At 44.3% G+C, this 22254-nt stretch overlaps 1 protein-coding gene across 2 annotated transcripts in view; it reads right to left on the bottom strand.

Moving 5' to 3' along the window:
- Positions 1-11282: 11282 nt before the first annotated feature.
- The window catches only part of SNX9 (sorting nexin 9), a 70503-nt gene continuing 59531 nt past the window's right edge, over positions 11283-22254 (bottom strand). For both annotated transcript variants that reach the window (XM_069954453.1, XM_069954452.1), the window contains exons 12-18: positions 20156-20259; positions 16232-16309; positions 16000-16076; positions 15152-15241; positions 13140-13254; positions 12909-13000; positions 11283-11893 (exon numbers count right to left, since the gene is read on the bottom strand). In XM_069954453.1, the coding sequence (XP_069810554.1) occupies positions 11846-11893; positions 12909-13000; positions 13140-13254; positions 15152-15241; positions 16000-16076; positions 16232-16309; positions 20156-20259 (604 nt within the window). In that variant the 3' untranslated portion in view covers positions 11283-11845. The remainder of the gene's footprint in view (positions 11894-12908; positions 13001-13139; positions 13255-15151; positions 15242-15999; positions 16077-16231; positions 16310-20155; positions 20260-22254) is intronic.

Raw genomic sequence — 22254 nt, 5'->3', positions numbered from 1 at the left:
CAGTATACTAGATGGGGTCAGGGGCACAGTATACTAGAGGGGGGGGGCAGGGGCACAGTATACTAGATGGGGTCAGGGGCACAGTATACTAGACGGGGACAGGGGCACAGTATACTAGAGGGGGGCAGGGGCACAGTATACTAGAGGGGGACAGGGGGACAGGGGCACAGTATACTAGATGGGGTCAGGGGCACAGTATACTAGAGGGGGACAGGGGCACAGTATACTAGAGGGGGGACAGGGGTACAGTATACTAGAGGGGGGGGGCAGGGGCACAGTATACTAGATGGGGTCAGGGGCACAGTATACTAGAGGGGGGGGGGCAGGGGCACAGTATACTAGATGGGGTCAGGGGCACAGTATACTAGACGGGGACAGGGGCACAGTATACTAGACGGGGACAGGGGCACAGTATACTAGAGGGGGGCAGGGGCACAGTATACTAGAGGGGGACAGGGGCACAGTTTACCACAGAAGGACAAGATATACAACCACAACACATGGGCATACATTTGCATAGTAAAAAGAAATTTATTGATCACTTTATTGATATACAATTAAAAAAAACGTAACAATATAAAGATGTTAAACCTGTGCTCACAACAGCTGACTACTTACAGACCACCACCGCCACCAGATGTATGGGAATAGTAAACAAGTGAAAATTGCACAATACCCTTTGATTATGTAACCGCAACCAGAGTCTCAAACTGGTATATGAGAATGCAGACACCGACCCCTATCTCTTCCAGGCCCACTATCCTAAATAACCATGCATATCCAATACTGTAGGTATCAGTGCAATAGTATATGAATACAGGCAAGAGGACAAATTTGGTCAGCTCTCCTTTCCATTCACACTAGGCAGGAGCACGTAGCTATGGCTGAAATTGCAAACACAAAAAAAATGTAATGACGAATGGCAAGACACAGACCCAATACAGATATGAAAATTGCTAAAAGCAAAAAAAATCCCCATAAAAATAATGAGGCTTTTGGTTACCATTTGCAAATAGTGTAAACCATCCCCCCACACTAAGGTGGCCTCATGCCGGGGTTGACCTTACACTGTACTTTGGACTCTCTATGGCATATAAGAAGCCTATGCTCTGGGCATGCAGCAGGGGCGTTGCTAGGGTCCTAAAACATCCGGGGCCCGGGCCCTCTGAGTTTCTCTCCCCCATTTCTCTCCCCCATGCTTTTCTCCCCTCTTTCTCTCCCCCATGCTTTTCTCCCCTGTTTCTCTCCCCCATGCTTTTCTTCCCTCTTTCTCTCCCCCATGCTTTTCTCCCCTGTTTCTCTCCCCCATGCTTTTCTCCCCTGTTTCTCTCCCCCATGCTTTCTCCCCTCTTTCTCTCCCCCATGCTTTTCTCCCCTGTTTCTCTCCCCTGTTTCTCTCCCCCATGCTTTTCTCCCCTGTTTCTCTCCCTCATGCTTTCTCCCCTGTTTCTCTCCCCCATGCTTTTCTCCACTGTTTCTCTCCCTCATGCTTTCTCCCCTGTTTCTCTCCCCCATGCTTTTCTCCCCTGTTTCTCTCCCCCATGCTTTTCTCCCCTGTTTCTCTCCCCCATGCTTTTCTCCCCTGTTTCTCTCCCCCATGCTTTCTCCCCTGTTTCTCTCCCCCATGCTTTCTCCCCTGTTTCTCTCCCCCATGCTTTTCTCCCCTGTTTCTCTCCCTCATGCTTTCTCCCCTGTTTCTCTCCCCCATGCTTTCTCCCCTGTTTCTCTCCCCCATGCTTTCTCCCCTCTTTCTCTCCCCCATGCTTTTCTCCCCTGTTTCTCTCCCTCATGCTTTCTCCCCTGTTTCTCTCCCCCATGCTTTCTCCCCTGTTTCTCTCCCCCATGCTTTTCTCCCCTGTTTCTCTCCCCCATGCTTTCTCCCCTGTTTCTCTCCTCTGTTACTTTCTCCCGTTTCTCTCCCCCATGCTTTTCTCCCCTGTTTCTCTCCCCCATGCTTTCTCCCCTCTTTCTCTCCCCCATGCTTTTCTCCCCTCTTTCTCTCCCCCATGCTGTTCTCCCCTTTCTCTCCCCCATGCTTTTCTCCCCTGTTTCTCTCCCCCATTCTTTCTCCCCTGTTTCTCTCCCCCATGCTTTTCTCCCCTCTTTCTCTCCCCCATGCTGTTCTCCCCTTTCTCTCCCCCATGCTTTCTCCCCTGTTTCTCTCCCCCATGCTTTCTCCCCTCTTTCTCTCCCCCATGCTTTTCTCCCCTCTTTCTCTCCCCCATGCTTTTCTCCCCTCTTTCTCTCCCCCATGCTTTTCTCCCCTCTTTCTCTCCCCCATGCTTTTCTCCCCTCTTTCTCTCCCCCATGCTGTTCTCCCCTTTCTCTCCCCCATGCTTTTCTCCCCTGTTTCTCTCCCCCATGCTTTCTCCCCTCTTTCTCTCCCCCATGCTTTTCTCCCCTGTTTCTCTCCCCCATGCTTTCTCCCCTCTTTCTCTCCCCCATGCTGTTCTCCCCTCTTTCTCTCCCCCATGCTTTTCTCCCCTCTTTCTCTCCCCCATGCTTTTCTCCCCTCTTTCTCTCCCCCATGCTTTTCTCCCCTCTTTCTCTCCCCCATGCTGTTCTCCCCTTTCTCTCCCCCATGCTTTTCTCCCCTCTTTCTCTCCCCCATGCTGTTCTCCCCTTTCTCTCCCCCATGCTTTCTCCCCTCTTTCTCTCCTCCATGCTTTCTCCCCTCTTTCTCTCCTGTTTCTCTCCTCCATGCTTTTCTCCCCTCTTTCTCTCCCCCATGCTTTTCTCCCCTCTTTCTCTCCCCCATGCTTTTCTCCCCTCTTTCTCTCCCCCATGCTTTTCTCCCCTCTTTCTCTCCCCCATGCTGTCTCCCGTTTCTCTCCCCCCGTGCCTGCTCACCTCCTCCTAGATAGTCGCGGCTGCTGCTGTCCGCCTCACCTACCGTAGCGGCCGGAGGTGCTCCTACAACTCAATCAGCTCAGAGCGGGAGCGTGGGGACGCTGCGGTGGGACGTGGCGCGCGTTAATTGGATGCGTGCACCATGGCCCACCGCAGCGGCCCCACACTCCCGGTTTCCGCTGATTGGATGGAGGAGCGTGTCCGGGCGCTGCGGGCGGCCAGTAGGTAAGGAGGACAGCAGCAGCGGCAATCTGCGAGCCAGATGCGGCCATCAAAAGAGCCGCATCTGGCTCGCAAGAGCGGGGCAGAAGAGATCCGGGGCAGCAGGCATTTTATTCGGGGCATGAGCCCCGAATAAAACAGCCTAGCGACGCCACTGGCATGCAGGATCCATCTAATACTGGCAAAAATCATCACCACCTGGGTGGTGGAGTATTTTGTGTCTGCAATGTCAGCCATAGCAACATGCTCCTGCCTAGTGTGAATGGTGTTCTAGGACAGCTGACCAAACTTTTCTTTTTGCCTGTGTTCCAGATGGGGGAGCAGCTGCCTCTACTTGGTCGTGCACTCCACCCATCCCACCCAGGTGGTTATTATTATTTTTGCCAGTATTAAATGGATCCTGCATGCCCAGAGCATAGGAGTATTATATGCCATGGAGAGGCCAGTGTACAGTGTAGGGTCCATCCCGGGCATGAGGCCACCTTATCATGGTGGGAGGGTTCACACTTTTTGCAAATGGTTTGGTAAGAGCCTCATTATTTTTATAGAGATTTTCTTAGTAGTTGGGGGCGGCTTTCATATGTGTATTGAGTCTGTGTTTTACCATTAGCAGCGAGCTGTTGCATTTTTTTGTGTTGTTCGTATATAAATGCAGATCTTACCCATGCTGTACTGGTGGCAGGGTGTATACCCCGATGTGAGTTTGGCAATAGATGCCTTCTTCAAGGGGCCTGGACGGGGACAGGGGCATAGGTCATTTGGGCATTGTGGTATTAGGGGACAGTGGTACACATCATTTCGGTTGCATGGTTCATTAGGGAACAGTGGCATCACTAAGTGAGTTGAAGCTATGATTCTTCAGCACACTATCCTCACCTGTTTTCGATTCCCGCCATGCTCAGTGCTGCCACCCTGGTCCTCCTTGCCAGCTTTGTTTACTTCCCTGCAGAGATTACCTGCCCAGTCACTGGATTCAGGGGCTTTGTGCCATCTACTGCTGAGGTCAGTGATTGACAACAATGTATACAGGAATCATCTCTGCAGGGATAAACTAAGGTGGTGGGGAGGAGCGGAGCACTGGACATGATGGAGATAGAACAGGTGAGCACACCATATTTTATTTTCTGACAATAACAGATTGTATTTTTAATTTCTTTTTATTCAGATAATCCCTTTAAGGGTTCACAGTGGCATAAATATTCAGGTCACGGACCACACATGTGGGATTGTAGGAGATAGTAAGGATCGAAAGACAATTGGGGAGCAAACGCTGCATAGATGAGATGTGAGAAGAAAACGAACCAGAGAAGACGTCACCCGTGTGTCACTGAATATCACTGTTCATTCTGCACCCGACTGCGCCTGAATGGGGGCCCCAAGCTGAAATCTTGCACCCGGGCCCACAAACCTTCAGCTCTGCTCTGAACACATCCTCTCAGAAAGGTTGTGGTTTACACATTTTTTTTTAATCTTTTTTTTTGCAAAAAAATCTATGTATTTGTGTACATCCATTTTTCCATTGACTTTCATTATGCGACCTCATTTTTGTGTCCGTTAAAAAACAGATCTTTTTTTAACGATGGAAGTTAATGGAAAAACGGATGCACACAAAGGCATCCATTTTTGCAAAAAAGATTGCAAAAATGTAGTGTGAACCCAGCCTAACTGGGACAATATGCGTTTTTTTTTTTAAAATAAATATTTCTACTTTTAATCCATGTGACTTGTATACTTTCCTCAGTATGCTAGCTTTTCAAGTCTAGAGATATCACCTTTTAGGTCAGGAAACTTTTAGATCTATGATAGGAGGATGTTCAAAGTAAAAAGGAAAGTTCTAATTTAGGTTGGCTTCACACATTGCTTTTTTTTTTTTTTTTTTTTTTTTAACGGCCACCGCAGTTTTTTAGCCAAAGCCAGAAGTGAATCCGGCAGGTAGGAGACATATAAGGGCTTCCTTTATTTTACCTATTTACCCATTCCCCATTCTATTGAAGTAAATGGAGATTTATTGCAAATCAAGCCTGACTTGGAGACAAGAGTCATTCTGTCTGTGTAAGAAAGTGTCCGTGTTTTTCTAACGCTGGATAACCCCTTTAATAATACCTGCTTGTATAGTGGGGAAAAGAAGGGTGCGCAGGGATTGTTTTAACTATAGAATACTCTACAGACTACAGATTACAAGCAATACAAGTCTGGGGGGGGTCTAAATTAAATTGCACATCTAGGCCACGTTCACACTGTAGTTTTGCAACAAACAACGGCCGTACTTAGGTCCATTGCAGCGAATGGTACTACAGCTGTAGTGTATACAGGTCGTATACATAAGACAGCGGTTGTTGTTTGACACGGCCGTATCAAACAACAATCTCTGTTCTTACCCTATGTGAAGTTAACATTTTGTTATGTTAGGGTGCGTTCACACCTACAGGATCTGCAGCAGATTTGATGCTGTGTTCAGTTATTTAAATGAAATCTGCTGCAGAAAATCAGCTGCAGATCCTGTAGGTGTGAACGCACCATTAATGTGTTTTCCCTGAGTCCTATTGGCATCACAATGGATGGGGTGTCTCCGCCCCTGTGAGACCCGCAGGACGAGAGGAAATTTTAATAAATGAATGAAACAGCTCCACCCCCTCATCGGCTATAAGTATGGTCAAACCCCCCCTTACCTCCAGTTCAATAACAAGTAGAAAATAACCCATGGGGGGGGGGAACTCTTGTGATGCCAATAGGTCTCAGGGAAAACACATTAACATAACAAAATGTTAACTTCCCTTACGTCCTATTGGCCTCACAATGGATGGGGAGTTAGCGAGAAGTACCCCCATCGGGAGGGCCCTCAGACACTACAGCACTTAAAACGGAACTGGCAAAAGCTGTTCTGTTAGCGAGAAGGGAGTGAAGACGGTAATGTTTAATAAATGTGTCCGGAGTGGACCAGGTGGCGGACAAGCAAATATTCTCTATAGGAACAGCACATCTCTCCGCCCACGAAGTTGAAATAGCCCTTGTAGAATGGGCCTGTAGAAATTCTGGCATCTGGTTTTCAGTGAGCAAATAACATGTCCTAATGCAATCACAGATCCATCTAGAAATGGATGGTTTAGATGCCTTTTTTCCCTTGAAACGTCCGTGACAAAGCACAAGCAGGTTTCATCCTTCCTAAAGTCCTTGGTTCTGGAAAGGTATATCTTCAGACAGCGAGGGACATCCAAGGAAGAGTTGTCTTCTGCTGTCTGCTGAAAGGTAGGAATAACGATGGGTTGATTTAAATTGGCAAAAGATGGTACCTTTGGTCTGAAATGTGGAAGGAACCTCAAAAAAACCTTATCCGGGAGAAAAGTGAGATATGGTTCCATAGAACCTAGAGCCTGGAGCTCACTCACCCTTTTGGCTGTTACGATAGCCAATAAAAATGTGACTTTAAAGGTAAGGAACTTAAGGTCAGCTTCTTCCAGTGGTTTGAAGGGATGAGTACACAACGACCTTAGGACCAAAGACAAATCCTAGGGAGAGACCGGTCTGAGCAAAGGAGGTCTTAACCTGTCAATAGCTCTGGAGAAATTCTTAACCTGTTAATCTTGAAGTAATTTTCTCCCCAAAAAAACGGACAAGGCGGCAATCTGAACTCTAATTGAGCTTGGTCTTAAGCCTTTATGAAATCCATCTTGAAGAAATTCAAGTATTTGGGCTATTGAAGGAGATGATGCATCAATCTTCTTAGATGCCCCCCAGCTCTGGAAGACTTTGTGAATTGTCGAATAGGATTTATTTGTTGCCTCACTTCTCCAATGAGAGAGTGTATGTAGAACTCTCTGTGAGAGTTCTGAGGTTCTTAGTAAGGGCCTACTAGTTTCCAGGCTGTCAAGTTGAATGACTTCAGATTCTGGCAGCGATGTGTCCCCTGAGTTATCAGGTCCGGCCATGACGGTAGTCTCCAATAATTCCCTTGACTCATTGCCATGAGTACCGGGAACCAAGCTCTCTTTGGCCAGAACGGGATGATGGCTATAACCGAAGCTTGGTCCTGCCTGATATTCATTAATACTCGCGGTATCATGGCTACAGGCGGAAAAATGTAGGCCAACTTGAACCTCCATGGAATTGTCATGGCATCCACTGCCACTGGGCTGTCTGATGTGTATAGGGAGCAAAACCTGCTGAGTCTTGTGTTTGCTCGAGTTGCCATTAGATCTATTTGGGGAAGACCCCACTTCTGTACCAACATGTTGAAAAGAGCATCGTTCAGACACCACTCCCCCGGTACTGTTAGGCCACGACTCAGGCGATCCTCCAGGGTATTCAAGTCTCCCTTGATATGGGTTGCAGATAACCTTGTTATCTTCCCCTCTGCCCAGTGGAAGATCCTTTCCACTTCTTTCAGAAGGGATTTGGACCTGGTACCTCCTTGTTTGTTTATGTACCATACACATGCTGTATTGTCGGTCCGGACTCTCACCGCCTTCTGGAGAAGAAAAGGAGTAAAGTGATGGAGGACGTAGGCTATTGCTCTGAGTTCTCGACTGTTGGATGACAGTTGGGATTCTTCTAGCGTCCACTGACCTGAAACTTGAAGGTCCTGTACATGCGCTCCTCAGTCCGTCCCTGAGGCGTCCGTGGTCAGGAATATCCAATCCGGTTCTTCTAAACCTTTCCCGTCCTTGAGATCCTTCCACCAGATTAGAGATCTTCTGCTGTTGGGAGACAACATCATCTTGGCATCGATCGACAGAAGGGACCTGTCCCAAGCCTGCAACATTTCCAATTGGAGAGTACGCATATGCCATAGTGCCCATTGTACCGCGTCTGCTGTGGATGAAAGGAGACCCAGAAATTTCATCACTGTTCTTATGGGGACTAGTCTGGGTCTGGACAGAAACTGGCATGATTGTCTGATCCTGAGTTTCCTGTGAGGAGAGAGGAACAACTGCATCTGAACCGTGTCTACTAGGAATCCTAGAAAAGGTTTGCACCTGGATGGGGTGAGATCTGATTTGTCCATATTGACAATCCATCCTAAACGCTGAAAGAACTGCAGAATAATCTGAACATGTGTATGAAGGAGGTCTTCTGTGGCTGCTATGATCAGCCAATCGTCCAGATAAGGAATGACCCGGATTCCCTGGAGTCTCAGTTCTGCTACTACAGAGGCTAGCACCTTGGTGAAGACATAGGGCACCTTACTGATCCCGAATGGAAGGACCTTGAACTGAAGATGGTGTAGGCAACCTTCTATCCATACTGCAATCCTTAGATATTTCCTGTGGGGAGGCCAAATAGGAACGTGGAAATACGCATCTTGTAGATCCAGTGCTGCAAGGAAATAGTTTTAACAAAACAAACTGAACAGAACGTATAGTGTCCATCCGAAACCTTTTCTTTATTATAAACCGATTGAGAAACCTTAAATCTATGATGAGCCTCCACCTTCCTGACGTCTTCGGTACAAGAAAAACAGGGGAATAAACTCCTCTTCCCCTCTCCTGGGGTGCGACTTCCTCCAAGGCACCCTTCAAAATTAAAGTTTGAATCTCTGATTCTAGAATCCAGTCTTTGGGAGGTCTGGGTGGACTGGAAATTAAATATCTCTCCAGAGGCAATGGTTCCAGAGATAGGGAGTACCCCTCCCGAACTACATTCTTTACCCAAGGATCTATGGTCTCGGAATCCCAGGCATCTACAAAAAAGGTTAGGCGGCCCCCCTTGCATAGTCAAAAGTCTGGCTTCTTAACTGGGGCCTTAGGCTGCTGTCTGGTATTACCTCTTCTGGCCGAGTACGACCGTCTGCCTCTGGAGGAGTAGCGGAACTGACGTGTTCTCTGTGGAGTTCTCTCCCTACAAAAGGGCCTCCGAAAGGACCTCGGATTATTGGGCAAAGATTTCACTTTTTATCAGATAGATCCAACATTAATTTATCTAGCTCCTCGCTAAACAAGCGACCTGGAATATACTCCAAGTTGCACAGAAAATACTTTGAGTTGGTGTCTCCAGACCACGGTCTCAGCCATAACGCCCTGCGACTAGCAGTCGCAAGGGACATAGACCTGGCATCCGCCAAAAAATCTATCCCCATATTTATCTGCTTAAAGCCAGATAGCAGTTTATCTCTGCTTTCCCCTAGAGTCTATATCCTCTTGAAGCCTCATCAGCCATCTCTAAGCTCCGAAATTGATTTATTTAGACCACCAACCGACTGGTCCATGTAGTTCTTCACCCAGACAACCACATCATGCACTGTTGGTTCTTCCTTATCACCCTGCATTATATTAGGGGTAATCTCCTCCTGAACTGGCGTCTGCTGTCTGCATATCTGACACTTGAGATATTCCCAGCCATCCGGTAAAAGGTTTTCTGTAGGATAGTATCCCCAATACCTTATATATCCCTTTATGATTAACTTTTGGTCAGGGACTTACCACATTCAACACATGTGAGATGCTTTCTCTTAGCACTTGTCTTATGTCCAGTCCCAGATCCCTCTCTGGAAGACATCTATCAGAATAAATATTATAGCCCAAAAATTTCATTTTAGCAAGAAGAGAAAAAAATGCACTGACTTACATTGCTGGCAGAACGTAACGCTTGTACACAAGACACTGTGAGCAGCTACTTGTTTGCACTAAAGCAGACCTCAGGAGACTGCGGGAAGAGAGCAGAGCATGGCATGTCTAAAGGCCTAGACACGCCCCCCGCACTCCGCATCATCAGCCTGCATCTACTACGGATAGGTTGCAGCCACCTGGACAAAAGTAGGCTACGACAAAATGGCGGTGCCCATAGAGAGAGACCTCCAGCTAGCCGGGCTACACCAAAATGGCGCCGCACTAGTATCTGTTTGCTGAGCATGAGGGACGCAGGTGCTGCCACTCAAAAGCCACCTCAGACTCTAACAAATGAATCAATGCATTAAGAAGCGCTGAACCAGCACCTACAGAAGAAATGAAAAATGAAAATAATGAAGTTAGTGATAATACGAACCAGGTCAGGAGGAACATGTCCCCCTGACCTCCTCTCACTGCGGTCCTGCAAGGACGAAAAAAGAACTGGAGGTAAGGGGGGTTTGACCATACTTATAGCCAATGAGGGGGTGGAGCTGTTTCATTCATTTATTAAAATTTCCTCTCGTCCTGCGGGTCTCACAGGGGCGGAGACACCCCATCCATTGTGAGGCCAATAGGACATAAGGGAACATGGCTTTATGGAGGATTCAGAAGAGACATCTTGAGCATCGCTCTCCATCCAGCCGCCAGGCTCTAACATGCAGTGGTCTATCTTGAAGAATAGAAACGAGAGTTGCACTATGCTGCCAGCTTCTTCATTCTCTGCCTACAAGACTTGGTGCCATAATTAAAAAATAGAAGTCATACACAATACTATATACAGTGATTTTTATGTGGGGTGTACTCATTTTTGCCTTCACTATTCGTTACACTGAAGATATTGTAATCTCAATTATATTACCCATATGGGTGTTCACCAGAATTCTGATTTGGATGCATTAAAGGGGTTATCCAGTGCTACAAAAACATGGCCACTTTCCCCCCCCTCTCTTGTCTCCAGTTCAGGTGCGGTTTGCAATTAAGCTCTATTTACTTCAATGAAACTGAGTTTGAAACCCCACCCAACCTGCAGACAAGAGAGGGGGAAAAGTGAACATGTTTTTGCAGCACTGGATAACCCCTTTAAGATTTGTAGGAATCATTACAATGCAACCTAAGGCCGACATAAGGTTTATAAAAAGCTTTTATACCTAAAAATATAGTGCATCATATGAGCGTCGGACTCACTATTCATTCTCTATGAGCATCGAACTCATCTCAGCGGTGCGCGCGCCAGGCTTCTCACGGGGATATCTATGAGTATGAGGGGCTCTAGCGGGGGGTCGGGAGCTTATCACCCCCACACTGCGGGTGACAGGTCCTCTTTAAGTTTTTATAACCAGTTGATTTGAAAGGGTCTTCCAGTATTAGAAACATACAACTGGTTTCAAATTAACCTACCGATATGTTCTGGAAACTGGAAAAAAAAAAACGACACCAATGCAGAACATACAAACCTACTGTACACACTCTTGGCAGATATTATTCATGCATTATATCCCAGTACAAATAAATAATTGTGCCATTCATAGGTGAAATATAAGTTTCCCATGTTTATTAATAAAAAAGAAACTTTTTTTTCAGTTTTTTTTTTTTTTTTTAACCTGAGTTTAATTAAACATAAGGGAAAAATGCAGTTGTGACAAGTCTGGGCAAAGACAATGGTGTATATCACATGTAGATTGCACAATGAATACGGCACAACTTAAGAATCATTATTGGCTGTGCATATAGACATTTTTTAAACTGAATCGCACTTAGTGTTAGCAGGTAGAACACATTCCGATTTCTCAAATTTCTGAAAATTAAGGATCTGATCAAACAGGCAGCTGTGGTAGTCATTGGCAAGACGGGACCAAAGGGACCTGAGGCTCCTTCTGGGGGGGGGGGGGTTTCTCGTTGTCCTCCTGCGGAGACCTGGCTGAGAAGCAGAAGGCCGTGGTGTGCGATGTCTGGAGAGTAACTAAACATGGACATGCATTTCATAAACTGGTATAGGTAAGTGCACTGGGAAAAGCTCTTCTCTGAAAAATATATGTGAATCCATCTCGACCATCTGGCATAATGTACACACATCTCTCTGTATCTGCAAAGTCATTGGCCAGTCCATCCTTCTGCCGGCAGCACATAAAACACATAGAAAGGCACTTCCGATTATGGGGGGGTCGGATTATTTACATGACAGGGAAACGGGCGAGCGCTTGTTTTAGCTTCTCAGCAATCTGGGAACAAATAAAAGAAATTTGTTTATTGTTTACAGTATTAACGTGGTATGTCGTTATTACATTTTAGGTTATTTTCTAAGCTTATATCTAAGCTTCCATGGAGGACAGAACTTGCTATTACTGTTTTCAAATGAATAGGTGTCAGAAAGTTATAGAGATTTGTAAATTGCTTCTATTTAAAAATGTTAAGTCTTCCAGTACTTATCAGCTGCTGTATGTCCTGCAGGAAGTGGTGCATTCTTTTCCAGTCTGACACAATATTCTCTGTTGCCACCTCTGTCCATGTCAGGAACTGTCCAGAGCAGGAGCAAATCCCCATAGAAAATCTCTCTTGCTCCTTAGACTGGAAAGAATACACCACTTCCTACAGGACATACAGCAGCTGATAAGTATTGGATGAGATTTTTTTATTAGAAGTCAATTACAAATCTCTGGTAACTTCTGGCAGCAGTAGATTTGAAAGAAAATTTCTTTTGCTGAACAACCCCTTTAAGATGACCATATAAGAGTCTGGCTATTGTCAGGCCATTGACTGTGTACTATGTCCTTCTGGCAACAATTTACGGGGGAGATAGGGTCCAGGCACTTGGAGTTCAATGTGGCTAATCCTTTTGTTCTCATAGAGATAATTCACCATAGAAATCTGACAACGACTTAAGCGTATCACACGGCACAACTTTCTGGGGGAAGCAAGTGCTAACCTGTCATGTCTGCGTTCACTTCCCCCTCGCTATCAGTGCTATTACATGCATCCTTAGACTGCCCATTGAAGTCAACGGCGGTCTGCTGCCACCACTCCCATTACACAGAGTAGTGAGCAGCAGACTATCACTAACATGATCGGGATCTTGCAGCATATTGAAAGATCACATTCAGCTTCATCCACCAAATGTAAAGTACACAGGATGGCAAAGTGTAACCAAACGTCATCGTACCGCTAGCATTGCCCTTATGTTACCTATAAAACACCAGCATTTCATCAACTCTTAGAGAAATAACATGGAAATCTTACAGTTTCATAAAACTCTATCTGCTGCTCCAAGTACAGGCGGATCACGCTGTTATAATCATAAATTCGATTGGAGTGAAAATGATTCATCTCGGCTGGAAGAAAAGAGAAAACGGGAAGTCGGTAAACAAAATAGTATTGGTATATTACACAGCTGGTGTATTTTCTATGCTGTGCATAAAGATATATATATATATATATATATATATATATATATGTATATGTATGTGTTACCTTGAAGTGCAAATGACATGGTGCTCACTCTCTTGATCATATTGATCTTGTCCTGCTGTGTGATCTTACTGGTGGCCACCAACTTGTCACTCTCCTTCACTTTATCAATGGCCGCCTGCAATGTTAAGAAGCGGTACAATGAAAATACGCATCTTTGCACCTACAGCATAAACTGTGACGTCTCTTGAGGCCCTATTACACAAAACGATTATCGGTCGTATTCCACCTATATAAGCCGATATGGCCGATAATCGTCTTGAACGATGTCGGCTGATCGTTGCAGTCGTTTATCTTTCAACATGTTAAAAGACAAACAACTAATATAGCAGCGATCTGCCGCCACAACCCCATGGAATACGGGCGGCGGCAGCAGACTGCTGTTATCTGCAATGGGCTGCCCGGACGATCTCCTGATCACCCGGGCAGCCTCCCTGCAGCTCCCCCTGTACTCACTCTCGTTTGCTCCTCTCAGTCGCCCCGTGTAATAGGGGCTTTAGGCTGCCGGGATACTGGGATTGTGTTGTCTAAATGTTTGAGTCAAGTAACATAAGCCACACCTAGATCTTGGACAACTGTTAAAGTTGCACAACTTCTTCAGTCCCGTGATCCAAGAAAGAAAACAAGATGCATTGCAGTCACATCAAACCCAATACGACTGGACTGAGAGAGAGAATAAAAAATATCGATTTCCTCCCACAAAAAAGCGAAATACAGCAAATGTTCAGCTCTGGGAACCAAAGGCAGGAAGCTTTCTTCTTTCATTAAAGGAATGCTACAGATTTTTATTTTTCTAAATAAAGTGGTACCAGGAAGTTATATGGATTTGTAAATTACCTCAATTTAAAATCTCCAGTCTTTCAGTACTTATCAGCTGCTGTACGTCCTACAGTAAGCGGTGTATTGTTTCCAGTCTGACATAGTGCTCTCTGCTGCCACCTCAGTCCGTGTCAGGGACTGTCCAGAGCAGGAGAGGTTTTCTATGGGGATTTGCTGCTGCTCTGGACAGTTCCTGACATGGACAGAGGTGGCAGCAGAGAGCACTGTGTCAGACAGGAAAGAATACACGACTTCCTGCAGGATATACAGCAGCTAATAAGTACTGGAAGACTTGAGCTTTTTAAATAGAAGTAAATTACAAATAACTTTCTGATACCAGCTGATTTGGAAAAAAAACAACAATTTAAAAATTATATACAGTGGTACCTTGGTCTAAGAGTAACTTGGTTTAAGAGCGTTTTGATTTAAGAGCTCACAGTTTTTCTAAATTTGTGACTTGGTGTAAGAGCATTGCTTTGGTTTAAGAGCTCCCTGTACTGGGTGGGAACGCGAGTGGAGGAGGGGCATGGCCTACATAGTGGGGTCTACAGCCCTGTACTCTGACCCAGGAAGTCTCCCTCACCTTCCAAATTATGGCAGATCCACTTCAGGCTGGGGCATACATCAGGAGACAGGACTGTGGAGGTAATCTCTCCATAGCTGTAACCCCTCTCTCCCCGGACAGAGAGTGCTGCATGTATGTGCCCACATCTGCCCTGCTCATTTCTTCATGCTCCCTGCAGTCTCTGTCAGTCCTTGTGTTTCCCATCCTCTCCATTACAGTAACTTATAATATCACAGATTCTGCTGTTTCTGAATGTTTGTTTTATCTGTTTTACATGTTATTCAGAACAATAAATCATTATTTTTAGGGTGTGGAACCAATTGTCTGCATTTTTATGGTTTCTTATGGGAAAATATGCTTTGGTTTAAGAGTGGATTTGGATTACAAGCGCGGTCCCGGAACGAATTATACTAGTAATCCAAGGCACCACTGTATATATATTTATTTTATTTCACCTGAGTATCGCTTTAAGGATTTTAATGTTACAAAACAATAATGACATATTTCAAGTGTAACATGGATTTTTTTATTTTTATGAATCACTATTATTGATCAGTGACTAGGAAAAGCACTAACAGTTAATATTTATAATGTGATACTATATAATAATTAATACATATTATGAAAGCACCTTGTGAGCTGAGATAATGTCTGGAAAACAGCTTAGAAAACCCTTATACTCATGATTGGTTTCCATCAGGTAATGAAGATCTTTTTTCGGCTAAAAAAAACCAAAAACAAACAAATCAGTCAATAAATAAATAAATAAATAAATAAATACACACTTCCTTAAGTCACAATAAAATAAGGTCCAGGCTGTACACACACAAGAAGAACATAAAGGTCTAGTAAAATATATCAATGAAAATCCAAATCCTGTAATAATATAATAACCACATGTTCAGGTATTTTGGTCTACTACAGAATTACTCTGCCTTTTGATATGTTGCTGCCAATGGTGAGACTAACAATTCCTTCCATACTTGTTATTATCCAATTAGTCTCCTTCCCCCAGTCCTCACACACAAAACTATGTGTGTGAGCCTTTCTTCTCTGTCTCCCCCTCCTCTTCTGAGACGGCTGACGTAAACAAGTCCCTGGACGGCTTTATCTGCAACACTGTAGCTTCTTTGAAATGCTGGGAAGGTTATTCTGAGGTCAAGTTGCTTATGCACTCACTCCCAGCACTACAAAGAAGCTACAAAGCTGCAGATAGGGACTTGTCATTATCAATTCTGTCTCCTTCCCCTAGTTCTGAGCTGCTTTCTGCTGAAAACACAAAAAATGTGCGTGAGCCTTTCTCTCTTTCTCAACCCCAACCCCCCACCCCCAGATGGCTTATGTAAACCAGTATAGCATGAACTGTTAGTCTCACCATGGGCAGCAACACATCAAAAAAGTTATTTTTGATTGGAATACCCCTTTAAACATCCAATTTGTTATCGCAGATGTAGTAATATTCCTTTTATGACATCGTACCTGCTCTTCCACCAGGCTGGCTATCGCTTCATATGTTTTCCCAGCCTCTGTTATAGCGTTGTTTAAATCAGTTTCACCTATGGAGCAGAAGACTTGTCTATTACAACTATTGAAACAAACTAGTAAACTACACTATGTTACAATAGGAACCAGTAATGGCTACTGTATAAATATTTTAAATAAAACAACAACACCACTAATCATATAATCTTCAGGACATGCTGGGAGATACCTTGGTAGCCGCTGGAGCTGAAGACTGAAGACAAGTTCTGTAATGCTTTGCCGATCTTCTGGTACTCCTTGGGTAATGCTATGAAAGCAACAACAACCAAACAAATTACGATTTTCCAAAAATCAGTCCCAAATCTTATTTGCTCATACTGTATATATTTAAAGGAGAACGCCGGTGATTTCTATAATTTGGCAGCTGGCAGGGGGGAAACTGATTACTAGCAGAAACTCACCTCTCCCTGTGAGCAGCTGCAGGACCTGCAGGGCTCCAGGTTCTGTGGGGTGTCCACGTCTCGACCTGCCTAATCGACTGGCCGCTCACTGACTGGCTGAGTGGGATGTCCATCAACTGGGACAGGCAATCACCCCCCCCCCCCCCCCCCGAGTCGTGACATCATCACAACTCGGGGGAAAAATTACCTCCGGCGGGCGTACCGCAGGTGCTTCAGCTGCTCACCGTGGGCACAGGGAGAGGTAAGTTTCTACTTGCCGCCTTTCAGAAATCGCTGAACTTCTCCTTTAATATATTATGATATGCACGCAAACATATATATGTATATCTAAACAATATAGCTTGAGAAAGATCCCATTGTGGGTTTGAAAACCCTGTACACTGATGGGTGAATAAAGAAGAACCTTCTTCTAAATAGGGGTGCCGCTTATTAGTTTTAATATCGTAACATATGTATATCTATTTATACATGCATATCCAAAGTGGCTCTGGGAGGGAGCGAAAACTTTGCCTTGTAAACACTTTGATGAATAAAATATACTCTATTTTGGGGAGTTATACTATTATTATTATTAATATTATTATTATTACTACAATTGTACTCAGGAAGGTATTATAAAGAAAAAAAAAATGCCATACTCACCTGCTTCCCTCCTCTGAATCTGCCAGTATATCAGAGATCTGGCCCCACTTTGCTGCATTTCAATGCTCAGCACACAGAATTCCTTGTGCCAACCCACAGAGTGCTGCGCATCATAACTGGATCTTCATGATACCATAGCAGTGTAGGGAGGAAGGTGAGTATAGCATTTTTTTCTACTTTTTGGCACCTGCCTGAGCACAATTATATAAACCAAATACCCCTTTGAATTCAGCTTCCAATGGAGTAGTGCAGTAACTTTTTGGCCATCTATTTTTTTATGTCATCTCTGGTATGTACCCCAGATAAAATGCGGCTTCTTAAAAGAGAAGGTAGCCATCATCTTAATTAGGTGCAGAGACTCAGTAGCTCATTTAACCTTCTTGGGCTTTTTGAGACTTGTACATGTGAAAGATAACTTTCTACTAAAATGATGTTATTTAAAGGAAACATTACTATGCATCATAATTGGAACGTGGGCACTACATTGTTGTCCGCAGGAAATTATGTGGCAAGCTCCATTCAAAATGTAATTGGAAGGATTTTATTAAAAGTTTTTTATAGACTGAATAGTATTGGCCTGCACAACCAATCACTGAATAGTGGGATGTCGCTTCACTGAAGTAGCAGGGGGCTGTGGGGAACACAGAGGGCGCTCCAGGAGACCCATGTTGGTAACTATGTCTTTATTTTTCATACAACCCCTAGATAGATTTACTTTTTTTTTTTTGTGCCCACACAACCCCATTAAAGAGAATCTGGCATCATTCTAACCTTCCAGCAGTCTGCAGTTCCTCTTTTCTTACCTGTTCAAAAACTTTCCCAGTTCCCAAAATATCAGTCAGTTCGGTGTGGCAGGTTCGCCAAACTTTAATGTAAAGTTCAGGTTCGTGCCGAACCCTTTCCTCGCTCTACCGAAGTCTGTCTTCTCCGATCTCTTCTTTGGTGACAGACCGCTCAGCAAATCACTGGCCGCGGGTGCTGTGCCGTCCATAAAAGTCAGTGATTGGCTGAGCGGGCTGCCACTCTAAAGACAAGCATCACCGCCCGCTCAACCAATCACTGGCCATGGCGCTGTCCCATCTCTGTCAGTGAGTGACTGATTGGGCTGAAAACTCAGAAGACTGGAGAGGGACACCGGGGGAATGTGGACAGATTTTTTTTTTTTTTTGGGGGGGGGAGGTATGTGCAGCCGCCATCTTGCCAAACTTATTTTAAAAAGTTTGCTTCGGTAGCGAACCAAGTTTTTTGAAAAGTTCCAAACAAACTTGGGTTCAGCAGGCTCGGTTTGCTCATCTCTAGTCAATACCATCAGGTTCAAAATATGTAGATGTTGAACCATTGCTTTTCTTTTTTAACTAATACCACATGATGGAGATGAAATTTCAATAATTTCTAGGGGCTCGCATGGCAGACGTTCAGCACTATATACATGCTAGGAGAGTTCAAATCAGAATAATTCTCATTGTAGGATGGTAACCTTGTTTACAACTGCAAATCAATGTAAAGGGGATGTCTGCTCTGGTCAATCCTTTTTTGTTAGAAGTATTCGGATTGCCAGGAGTTTTACTGCTAGGACCCACATTAGTCACTTGGAATCTGTTAGGTAACCAGGAATTAAGTATTAAGGGAAAGGGGTTCTCTGATTTAATATTCCTTGTCCTCTATGCACAGGATTGGGGATAAGCATGAGATCTAAGGGGGCCCTACCTTTGGATTCCTTAAGGATCCCAAGACTGACGCTCCAACACTTTGCTTTGAATGGAGTCGGTGCATGACCCACAGCTCCATTTATTCTCTATGGAGCCGTCGGAGAGAGTGGAGTACTGTACTCTAGAGATCCTGAGGGAGTCCAGAATTAGGACACAGACGTAATTACATGCTTGTCCCCTATACAGTGGGTAGGGGACAAGTATTATTAAATTGGAAAACCCCTTTAAGTGCACCACAACCACATCAAATATTCAGCATTACGCCGTTCCCAATTAAGGCAACACCTAGGTGATAATAAATGCATTTTGCATCTATAGCTAGAGGGGTCAAACTTGGAATTTTTTGAAGTTCCTGAAGAAAACATGACAACAATTAAACATAGTCATATGATTTTGAAGGGGGAAGGGGGGGTATAGGCTTATGGACATAAGGAAAATCTACATTACTAAGAGTACTGTGACTAGTACATTGCACCAGTAAATGTAAATATGTAGGGAACACTAAATATCATATTTTTGTAAAACTTGTGACATGAGCCCAAATAGATATATGCTGTAGCAGGACCAAAATGAACAGTTAAAGGGGTACTCTGAAGAAACCTGTCAGGGTGTTAGGAAAAAAAATTAAAACAAACCATGTAATATCCAGTCATCGACCTAGAGATGAGCGAACTTGCCGAAATTTGAGTTCACACAAACCCGAATAATCTGTATTTAAATGCCGCTGCCTAGAGAAGGTGCCCTATAGCTGCAAAACATGTATACAGCTATAGTCCTCGGGCTGCATCCATCTTCTCCAGGCAGCAGGATTCAAATGCCAATCGTTTTGGTTTGTGCGAACACGAATGTTCTGTAAATTTGCTCATCTCTACCCCCCAATAATGATGGTCCCTGCTATCAGGACTTCCTTTTGTTCGTGTCAAAACACATAGGAAATGTCCAGCCAGCCAATCCCTGGACACAGTGGTGACCTTCCTCACCCAGGGATTGGCTGAGCTGCCATTTCTAATGTGCCAGGATGAAGAACAGCAATACTGACAGCAGCATCTGAATGGCACCGGTGGAGCAATTGGTGGCTGGTGAGTACACTATTTTTTTTTCCCCTGACACCCTCAGCAGCTTCCAAGGTAAAACATTTCCTGAAATACAAAGAGCATCTGCCAATGTAACTGAAATAAAGCAGCAGATAGACAGGTTCGCTAAAAGTCAGTGCATCCAGTTATTAATCTATGAGGTCAGGGGGGTGGGGGCCCAAAATAAGTGCAATAATAATTTAAAACCTGCTATAAGTATTTCCTCAGTAACTATCTTCAACTTTTTGTGTGTGTGAGATCAACGTACGTCCTGTGCATCGCTTCCAGTGCTCCTGGCCTACATTAAGCAAATCCTTCACACCATCATCCATAGATCTGGTGAACCTGCTGACTGCTTCACACTTCTGCTCTCTGTAGAAATAAAAAGCACAATTAAAAATAAAATAAAATTAAAAATATTTAACTCGAAAAGCTTTTTATTTCAATCATCAGGTGCAATAGCAAGTAAGGAGTTTATAGCCAGTAATCCATCACCCCCACATCAGCTTATTAGTATGGGGAGAAGATTCCGGAGAGGAACAGTGATCGGCATTGAGGTCTCGCTCCAGCTGTCAGATGCACTTAGTCCCCAAACATAAAAGCAACACTAATTCCAGAAAAGCAGAAAAGAAGCTTTCTGTACAATCTATATGTGATATAAGGCTACTGCACAAAAGATTCACAAACTGGCATATAACAATGGTCACGACCTAGAAGAGGTTGTCAGCAAGAGGCTTTTATAGTATACAGATTATGAGTTATAGGCTGTTGTAGCCAAATGTAGACTCAAGAAACGGGAAATCCTGGTGTACTGCGTGATTTTATAATCCTTTTCTAGAATTGTTAGCTTAGATCGAACCAAAAAAAAAAAATGCTTTTTTTTTTTTAAGAAATCAGTAGTTGTGATCACAAGCAGTTTTGCAATATATTCTAAATTTAAAGTTTTCTATGTTTAAATCAATGCAATACATATGGCCACTAGGTGTCTTTCTTCACTGTGCATGTGTACAGCTGCTGCACATCCACATTCAGTAGCAGAGAATTCTGGGGGTTCTCACATTGTATGGTCAGCTCTCCAGTCACACAGCACCAAAACCCTGTGACATTATACATAACCAAGAGCATTGTCTTCTGGTAAGCTGCAGAGCTGATATTAGAATTAGTAAAAGTTAATATACAATGATGTATACCTGATACCTGATGAACAGGTGTCTTTCCTTGTGTGAGCGCACAAAGGATGGGGATTTCATATGTTTGGGCTCTTTTTTTTTTTTTTAACAGAAAAAAGACCAAATATCAGCACGGAGGGGAGTATGGAGCACAGATTGGCCATATGTATAACACTGATTTAAACATAGAAAACTTGTATGAACATAACTTTCCCTTTTGTATGAGCAGCCGCGTTGAATTTTACTGTAGAAAAACAAAATTTTTAAAATTTTTCTTCTGCAGAGGAAAAATGTTATATAAACTAAACTCTGGCCATTGAATGAGTGACTGTCAATGGAACACGGATTTAGGCTATGTTTCCACTACGTATAGAGACTGGCCGTTCCGTGACCCGGCCTGGTCACGGAACAGCCGGTCTCTGCCCGGATCATCCCGGATGATCTTTCGGCCACAGGGTTCTGATGCAGGCGCATCAGCGCGCGCCCGCATCAGAACTCCCCATAGCACTCAGTGAAGCTAGCATCACTGTGTGAACCGACAGGGTTTCCTACGGCCGCGATTCATTGAATTGCGGCCGCAGAAAACTGACATGTCAGTTATTTGTGGCCCCATGCAGGATCCCGGCCGGAGCGCATACGATGTGTATACGTTCCGGCCGGGATCCCATAGAATAATAGGCATTGTTCACCCGTACAAAGTACTTTTACGTAGTGTGAACATAGCCTTAAAGTGACACCTAATTGCCTAGGGGCTATTTTGAATATCCTTTCTTCCCAGAATTCCCATACATCTTTATGGCGAACTTCTTCCAGTACTAATCAGCTGCTGTATGTCCTGCAGGAAGTGGTGTATTCTTTCCAGTCTAACACAGGGCTCTCTGCTGCCACCTCTGCCCATGTCACAAACTGTCCAGAGCAGTAGATGTTCGGAGATTTGCTACTGGTCTACTGCCCTGGACAGTTCCTGACATGGTCAGAGGTGGCAGCAGAGAGCACTGTGTCAGATTGGAAAGAATACACCTCTTTCTAAAGGACATATAGCAGCTGGCAGAACTGGAAAACTGGAGATTTTTAAATAAAAGTAATTTATAAATCTGTATAACTTTCTGGTACCATTTGATCTAAAAAAAAAAAGTTTAAATGGAGTATCCCTTTAAGCAGCCCAAACATTGGGCCCAGTACATCTGAGTCAGACTGA

This window comes from Dendropsophus ebraccatus, chromosome 15 (assembly GCF_027789765.1).
Source record: "Dendropsophus ebraccatus isolate aDenEbr1 chromosome 15, aDenEbr1.pat, whole genome shotgun sequence".
Taxonomy (NCBI): Eukaryota; Metazoa; Chordata; class Amphibia; order Anura; family Hylidae; genus Dendropsophus; species Dendropsophus ebraccatus.
The sequence above is the reverse complement of the archived record's forward strand: the minus strand, read 5'-3'. Positions and strand labels throughout refer to the sequence as shown.